We start from the raw sequence: 9,132 nt of genomic DNA on the forward strand, positions 1-9,132 counted from the left end.
AAACAATCCTAAAAAATATTTGCATAACTCTATCCATCTTTATCGTTATATAAACTCAACTTTTCCTGTGTCCGTTTCAAAGTAGAAGCACATTAGATGGTGCAAAGGAATGTCTAGCCAGTGCTGAAATAAATACTAATACTAGATGTGACACTTAAATTCGAGTCGGAGTTTTACTTGCTTTTGATCAGTTTGAGCAATCTGAATTGCTTCGAAGTATTTAATTACAACAACAGAGCTGATTTATCTGTTTTCCTATGTTTGCACCTGACTTTAATGCAGCACACAGACGTGTTTTAGAGCGTGGGACCTTAGAGTGGCACCACTGCCAGGGAGGACGAGTACTTCTGCTGTGCTACTGTGCTGCAGCCTCGGTGTCTCTCAAAGTAGGCGAAAAGTGGACGATTGGGCGGGGACTTGGAGCTTTGTTTGAGAGCAAAGGGAGCCTGGAGTTATGTTTGAGATGTCTATATAAATGCTTCATATCGCAGGACACTAGTCACTAACGCTCTCTTTATACTTTTGATTCTTTCCTTGTTCTTTCGTGCGTGTCCGAACACCGGTGTCCGGGCTGTGATGGAGCGCTGGCGGGGCAGAGTGGCTCTGGTGACCGGAGCCTCGGTTGGAATTGGTGCGGCTCTAGCCGTAGAGTTGGTCCGGCTCGGAATGAAAGTGGTGGGCTGCGCCAGGGACATCGGAAAAATACAGGTTTGCAGTTTCTGCGGGGAGTAATTTAATGTAAAGTGACTCTATCACGAAGTATTGTTTGATATCTGATGCTATGAGGATCATTTTTCAGCAGAGTTAGGTTTATGATAATATTCAAGAAAAATACATCTATGTGTTGACTGTGCAATTCACAGTTTGTGTCACACCTCAAAACCACAGAAATGTCTTTGGCAGGCATCATTGCATAATCATGTGCCTGCTACTCTTTTGTGAGCTGTTCACAAAGCGCCTCAAGTAAAACACAAAGAATTTAGATCGTTCTAGGCGTGCACTGTTACTGAGCTGTTATATGCAAACTAAAAAAATCGATCTATGTATTTGCACTAACTTTATGTACAGTGAGGAACATAAGTATTTGAACACCCCCCATGATTTCTCCCACTTAGAAATCATGGAGGGGTCTGAAAGTTACATTGTAGGTACATTCCCTCTGTGAGAGACAGCATTTAAAACACAATTCAGGAAATCACATTGTATGATTTTTAAAGAGTTTATTTCTATTGCACTGCTGCACATAAGTATTTGAACACCTGGCAATCAGCAAGAATTCTGAATGATGACCTCATTCATCCTGTCCTTAATACAGTGCAGTCATCCTGTCCCCTTCGCAGAAAAGCACCCCTAAAGCATGATGTTTCCCCCCCCATGCTTCACAGTAGGGATGGTGTTCTTGGGATGCAACTCATCTTTCTTTTTCCTCCGGGAGTGAAGTTTAGACCTAAAAGTTCTATTTTGGTCTCATCTGACCACATGACTTTCTCCCACACCTCCTCTGGATCATCCAGATCGTCACTGTCAAACTTCAGACGGGCCTGGACATGTGATGACTTGAGCAGGGTAATCTTCCGTGCAATGCATGATTTGAGACCATGATGGCGTAGTGCTCTACTGACAGTGACCTCTAAAACTGTGGTCCCAGCTCTCTTCATGTCATTGACCAGCTCCTCCCGTGTAGTTGTGGGCTGATTCCTCACCTTTCTTATCATAAGTGATACCCCATGAAGTGAGATCTTGCATGGAGGCCCAGTCCAAGGGAGACAGTCGTCTTTAGCCTCTTCCATTTTCTAACAATTGCTGCTTGGCAATTGCCCGTAGTCTCTTTCCAGCCTTGTGGAGGTCCACAATTTTGTCTCTGATGTCTTTTGACAGCTCTGTGGTCTTGCCCATGGTAGTAGTTGGAAGTCTGACTGACTGTGGGGTGGACAGGTGTCTTTAAAGAGCTCAGACAGGTGCTACTAATTTAGATTAATAAGTGGAGTACAGGTGGACTTTTTAAAGGCATAGTAACAGGTCTTTGAGAGCCAGAATTCTTGCTGATCGCCAGGTGTTCAAATACTTATGTGCAGCAGTGCAATACAAATAAATTCTTTAAAAATCATACAATGTGATTTCCTGAATTGTGTTTTAAATGCTGTATCTCACAGAGGGAATGCACCTACAATGTGAATATCAGACCACTCCATGATTTCTAAGTGGGAGAACTTGCAAAATTGCAGGGTGTTCAAATACTTATGTTCCTCACTGTAAATGTTTAAATGCTAGATTAAAACACAGAGCAAACACACAAGGGGAATCCTGAAGTCTGTCATCTTTTCAGACAGAATATGACGACGGCTTTATGTTAAAACAGCATTTGTGTATTTATTTTTTTTACTTTAAGACTTTGGGTAATGATTCTTCAGTTGACTTCAAGTTGGCATAACAGCTAAGATCACACAAATCTGTAAACTTACTGTTTACAGGTGATATGCAAAGTGAAAACTTAAATCTACTTATTTACACTAAGTTTATATAAATCTAAAATTTGAACAATTTTTACATACATTAAACACAGATGGGATTCTGAAGTGTGTTATTGTTTCCTGTTTGGTTTCAGAAACTGGCAGCAGAGTGTCAGAGCGCCGGTCACCCTGGTGTTCTGGTGCCTTTCAAGTGTGACTTGACTAACGAAGAGGAGATTCTGGCCATGTTTGCAGCGATCAAAGAGCAGCACAGAGGCGTGGACGTGTGCATCAACAACGCTGGCTTGGCTCACCCCGAGCCGCTGCTAAGTGGCAAAACCAGCAGCTGGAAGAACATGATGGATGTAAGAGCATCCATCATGTTCAGTGCTTTTAATGTTACAGCTGATTAACAGTGTACATTAACACTGTGGGGTTAATTTACACTTGTGCACAAGAAGAAATGATTAAATGTAAAGTTTGTTTGTTTTTTTTCTGCTTGCATTCTTGCAGGTGAACGTTTTTGGCTTGAGTATCTGCGCGCGTGAAGCGTATCAGTCGATGAAAGAGAGACACGTTGACGATGGGCACATCATAAACATAAACAGGTGCAGTTTTATTTGCTGATGTACAATGACTAGCCCGCATGTCGCATACACTGTTGGTTTCGTCTACACATAGATATAATACAACATTCCTGCTACATTAACAATGATAGAAAACCTACTGTCATGGTTTTAGAATCTTGAAGAGATGCATCCAAATGCAGGATGCAGAGAGGCAGAGTGCAGGAACAAAAGATGCCTCATTTATTCTTAGCCAGCACACAGTCCATAAGAAAAAATGTCAGGGATAACAGCTAAGCTAAATCAGGAAAAAAAAGTGATTTAGTTCAGCTGTAGCTTTATTAAATGATAACTGTACCTGAAAAATATGAAAGAAAGCACAATCTAAGCTGATAATAAAATCACAGAAATACCAAACAGCAATTATGGCTAGAATATGAAACCCTGAAGGACCAAGAACGGAACAATAAACAAAATAGAAACTCAAAACTCAGGGTCGCAAACCACAGATCATGACACCTACCCTACCAAACATGCAAGACAGTTGGTAACACTTGTCCAGTGACAGTACTTTCAAGTGTCCTCTAAGCCAGGAGAATACAAAAACCTCTTGGCTCAAATGGAACACAGAAAAAGTGCAAACAGAAAAAATGTCTGCACTGGAAAAGGTGCCCAGCTCAGGATTTATCATTATCAAATCATCAAAACAAAATGATTGTTACAGACCTGATACAGCTCTGTGGTGGGCCACAGATTTTCTTGAATCATTCAAACATGGCTTTAAAGGAATAACTTAAAGATCAGTACATGTTGTTTAATGCCCATCTGTTAAAAAGCTAACAAATTGCCTGCTGTTTTAGTGTATGTGGACATCATGTGATGCCCCATGCTGATCTACATTTCTACACCGCCACCAAGTTTGCTGTAACCGCTCTGACTGAGGGCCTGAGGCAGGAGCTTCGTGCAGAAAACACCCATATCCGAGCCACAGTAAGGCTTTAAAAGACATTGTAACCAGCTCGAAGGCTGCCTTTACCATCAATATAAGCTTCTATGACACACATGCACAATGCTTCCTGAAGTTCTTTCAGTATCTACTCTTTTGCAGAGCATTTCTCCCAGCTTAGTGAAGACTGAATTTCCTTTGCGGCTCTATAGCAACAATCCAGATATAAAAGCCAGAGTTTTCTCTGCATATAAGGTAATATTGTTATTTCTGCAGTTCATGTACTATTTAGATGATTACTCTAATTAAAAAAATAATATTTTCATTTTTCTTACAGCCTTTGGAAGCAAAAGATGTTGTCAACGCTGTTATATACGTGCTCAGTGCCCCTCCTCATGTTCAGGTTTGTGATTTACTCTTGTTTTCATTTTTTTATTGTGACTTATTGAACTTTTCTGTTCCTGTATTGTGTGGTGTTATAATGAGGTAACATTAACATTACTTTTCTTTCAGATTGGAGAGGTTCAGATGCTAGCAACAGAGCAGAAGTCTTAGAGTTGCACCATGAGACCCTCCTGAATTAATAAGACCAATTCTTCTTCTTTATGAAACTGACGACCAGCGTTGGGTGTAACATGCTGCCGTAATCAGATTACATTTTTCAGTAATACAACACAGTTGTAACAGTTATAGCACTACTTGCCTTTTAAAGGTTCTTCTAATCGAAATAGAATAGAAAGAAAAAACTGTCAGTCATGTCTTGCTCTTGCTCTTTAATCAGCTGATTTCAGTTCGTGCAATAGAATAATCGTTTCGCAAAAGAATAAGTAATTTCTGCTGACCTTGGCTTGGATATGAGCCCTTATATTTGACAGTAAAATAAATCACTTGGTGTGTGTGTAAGTAAAAATGGTCTGTGGATGCAAATACTCTGCCTTTACTTTTTGAGTCAATAAGATATTTTTTTTCTAGTTAAGTTGGGTGGTAAGTAAATATGTTTCCAAGAATGTTTAAGAAGAAAATAACACATTTAAACGCATGTGTGTCATAAAATAAATAAATTATTGTTTGCATGTGATTTAGTTTCTCTAAATCAGATATCATCCATGAATCTTCATGTCTCCTCCTGCCTGGCAACTCTATCTTCAACATACACTATCCCTCCTCTTCACATGTCCAAACCTTTTCAGCCTTGCCTCTCTAACTTGTCTCCAGCTGCTGAACACAAGCGCACAACAACTTCATAAATAACCAAGTCATTCACTAGAGAGGGAATTAATAAATAAAGGATAAAGTACAGAAAGTCCAACGATTTTACAAAATATGAACACAAAAGTACAAGATTGTGGAGTAAGTGTATGAAAAATTATAAAAGTTAACAGTATTATTTGCCCCAATTTAAAAAAAGAAAACAACAACAACAACATAATTATTAAAAAAAAATTAAAAGCAAAAGCAGAACAGAAAAACATTACAGTTTGTATGAATAAGTTTAGGTTATTTTTCTGTTACAGAATTAGTGAATAAAGTAGTACATTTAGCTTTTCAAAGGTTTCAAACTATTCGTGTAATATTTACTCTCCCTCAACTTCCCACTTTATGCATCTCTATTTGACAGCATCTTTTTAAAACTTTCTCCCGTGATATAATGAAAAAGGTTTCACTCTGCCCGCACACATCACACCTTTCTCACTTCTTGAGGGGAACAAATTGCCCTATGAGGACGGAATACGCGTTTGTTTGCCCGTTAGGGGTCACCAGAGGTCTAGTATAGCCTGCTGTGTTAACCAAAGATGAATCTGCTGGCATTAAGTACCTTGAAAGGTGGGATGCAACTAAACAGATATTAGATAAGTGATATGTGATGTCTGTGTAATATATGTATGGTCGGAAGGGGTCAATTTTTCACTGTAGGCAACTGCAAGTGACAAATAAAGGCTTCATTCATTCATTCAGCCTTTCCCCGTGTGTTTAGCATTTGGGTTTTTTTTTCTTCATTTGGAGATTTTACATGCAAAACATAAAACAAGGGCTGTGTAGCATTGTTAAAACTATAAGGCTGCTTACACAGTAAAGCATCAGCAGTGAAAATCCTGAATGTCCTGCGTCCATAGAGCACTCAGTGATCTCAGGAGCAAGGTAACCAGGAGTCCCACACACCTCTGCATTACAGACAGGAAGAGTAAATAAATGTTATTAAAGGGAGCATATTCCCTGATCTTTGTCTGTCAACATAAAACCACTTTTACAGAATTTCAAATAAGGCTTAAGCGCTTAAGAGCTGTTCATTTACATGTATTCATGAGTCTATCCTTGTCTACATGCAGAATTGTTCTTAGGCAAGAACCCCTAAAAATTGCCCTCAGTGTGTAAACCAGGCGTGGAGGCCATGGATTTTGAATCACTAGTTAACCTGAACTAAACTAATGTGTTTAGACTGTGACAGGAAGCAGGAATACGTGACGTAATCCCACACAGGCACAGAGAGAACATGCAAAGGCTACAGCCAGGATTTCAACTGGGAATCTTCTTGCTGTGAGGCAACAGTGCTGACCACTCTACCACTGTGCAGCCCTATTACAGCTGTGTGTCTGCCCAAGGCACTCTCTGACTTCTGTATGACCTCTGTTCTTTATGTGACCCATAAATGATCACTCCTATGCTGTTTTACTATTTCACTGTTTGGAGATCCCCTGATGGTCCTTTAAAGACCTGCATGGGCAGGTCTCTGCAGGAACCTGGGTAGACGTGGTGGGAACACCAGTATTTTTCATGACAGAACTCTGTCACCACTTTCCTATACAAAATACACACAGACATGTCACGCAGAGTTTTAAGACGCCAGCCATTTCCTTCGATTTGATTCATGCTGGTTGATCTAAAACCCATCTGAATAGATTTGAGTCAAATTTGACCCAAACGGTATGTAAGGGTTACATTTTTACTATCCTCATTGTCTATTAATATCTCTACAGCTACAAAAGTGACACACAAATAGATGATATATTAAAAGAAAAACATAATACAGTATCTTAGGGAAGTGTTTGGACATCCTATTCAATGGGAATCAGTGCATCTCTACTGGAGAGACAAAACAAACACTTTCAATTTAACTCAGTCTGGTTCAATTTTATTTATACTGTATACAGACCCAGATTCTCCGCTCACCACCAACAGCTGATGTCCTGACGAGTGCACTGCAGGCTGTAAACTGTAACTTTAATATTCACTCAACTCAGTGGTGGGTCTGAAATGATGCACTGGTGTTTAACTGTCAGCCAACCTGTGAAAGTTTTTACTGCTTTAAGTATTTTTGTCATCTTTTGACAAGTTGTGTGATTACAGCCACCTTTTTGCTCTGTGAGAAAGTCATGTATTCTCCCTTGGTTTCTGAACTGCTGACACACTTTGCAGTAATGGAAGCTTTCACTGACCTTTGAGTGTCTGTCCTGGCTGAATCTGCACAGCTAAACCAAAGTCAGTGAGTTTGATGTTCATGTAGTCGTCTAAAAGGATGTTCTCGGGCTACAGGTCCCGATGAACAATGTTCTGGGCGTGGAGAAACTGGACCACCTCCAATAGAGACCGCATGATCTTCCTAAAGACAACACATGCAAACCTTTAAAGAGTCCTTTTAAGAGTAAGCGGAATGTATCTGTTTTTTTGTTAAATAACATGCTCACTGATCGCGTTTCATTCTCGCTCAGTGTGACTTTTTCTGTGAGGTAGTCAAAAAGTTCACCCTTCTTCATTCTGGGAAAAAGAAACTAAAAGTTTTGGTTGATTTTCACATAAATACCTGTTCAGGAATCATCCATGTGAAACACTTACAGGTCAAAAACCAGGAAGAAGAAGAAGGCCTTGGACTCATAGCAGTCTTTGAGCTGAACTGGAGAAGAGAGTTACTTTGATATTTGGCCATGTTAGAAGAACAAAGTTTAAACAAACCCAAGTTTTCCCAGTCAAACTGATTAAATGAAGCATGCATACTGATGTTTTCCTGTCCATAGACTTTCTTGAGGATGTCGATCTCCTTCACCATCGCCTCTCTGATCTCTTCGATCTCCTGCGGCGTCATCTTGTCGGAGGGGGTGATGTCGATGATCTTCACCGCGTACTCCTGAGAGGTCCGCTTGTCGACGCAGCGGCGCACCACGCTGCTCACTTCCCTGAGGATGAAAAAAAAAACACATCAGCCGTCCGAGCTGCACATCTGTTGCTTTTAGGTTTGGGTAGGAGGGCAACTTGTGATAACTGCTGGATAAAATGTTCTGTGACCGTCACAGTCTCTTTCTTCATGAATCATGTGTTTAACTGTTTCAAAACAGCACTGTTTTTGGTAAGAAATCAGTGACATGGTCAGACTAAAGGAAAGTATTGTGTGTTTTTACCATCTTACCAGTCTGACAGTAAAAACAGTGAAGAATGTGCTTGTCATGAAGATTGTCTTGTTTATCATTAACGTCCAGGAAAACAGAGAAAAACATCAAGTAAGCAAACTGAAAACCTTACTGCTGAAATTAAATTCAGAGGGCGATTTATGAATGAACAAGAGAAACTTCAGGGTGACCACAGTAAAGGAACTCCAGTGACTTTTCTCTGAATGAAGAATACTAGAAGAAGGACACATTGTCCACATCCTGTGACCTCCTGACCTGCATGTGGGAAAAGGGGGTGAAATTACATAATCTATCAGCCTGACGGCCAACACTTTGTCTGAAGCGTGCTGAAGTTAATAAATGTGGCCTCCTTGGATAATGTGTCTTACGTAACAGCACCACCCTCTGACAGCTGGTGGATTGAATGACAATGCCTTGGCTCGGCTCCCATTTCTCAGGGGCTTGTGGGAAACTTTGGGGAAACTGCTTGTTCTGTGCAGAGAATGATAACTGTTTGAACTGAGGTCTAAATCTGAGGTGTGTTGTAACGTTAAATGAGTCTCTACAAACTAATAGCAAGCAGGTTTTTTTGTGTTCTGCCTTGTTACTCTTTGAAGTTACTTTGTGTAAATTATCCATGATTAGATTTAACTAATATATGAAACCTGGCTTCCAATTTCTACCGTGGCTTCATTTGTAAGTACAGTCAGGTAGCAGCACCTCTCACATGCCTCACTAAGCTCTCTTTCACCTGGTCTCCTGAGGCCGATGCCACTTTTGCATAACTCAAA

General features: G+C 40.2%; 1 protein-coding gene and 1 pseudogene across 1 annotated transcript; one reads left to right on the forward strand and one right to left on the reverse strand.

Annotated features, from left to right (window-relative positions):
- The first annotated feature begins 322 nt into the window (after window positions 1–322).
- On the forward strand, window positions 323–5,055 carry LOC120443559 (dehydrogenase/reductase SDR family member 11-like). Its single transcript, XM_039622439.1, has 7 exons — window positions 323–708; window positions 2,606–2,815; window positions 2,964–3,058; window positions 3,877–4,006; window positions 4,125–4,217; window positions 4,300–4,365; window positions 4,476–5,055. The coding sequence occupies exons 1-7, from the start codon at window positions 577–579 to the stop codon at window positions 4,515–4,517; spliced, it is 768 nt and encodes a 255-aa protein (XP_039478373.1). The 5' UTR covers window positions 323–576; the 3' UTR covers window positions 4,518–5,055.
- Window positions 5,056–5,859: 804 nt separating this feature from the next.
- Window positions 5,860–8,148, reverse strand: LOC120443507 (annotated as a pseudogene).
- Window positions 8,149–9,132: the final 984 nt, after the last annotated feature.

Source organism: Oreochromis aureus, linkage group 14 (genome assembly GCF_013358895.1).
Source record: "Oreochromis aureus strain Israel breed Guangdong linkage group 14, ZZ_aureus, whole genome shotgun sequence".
In the NCBI taxonomy this organism is placed as follows: domain Eukaryota; kingdom Metazoa; phylum Chordata; class Actinopteri; order Cichliformes; family Cichlidae; genus Oreochromis; species Oreochromis aureus.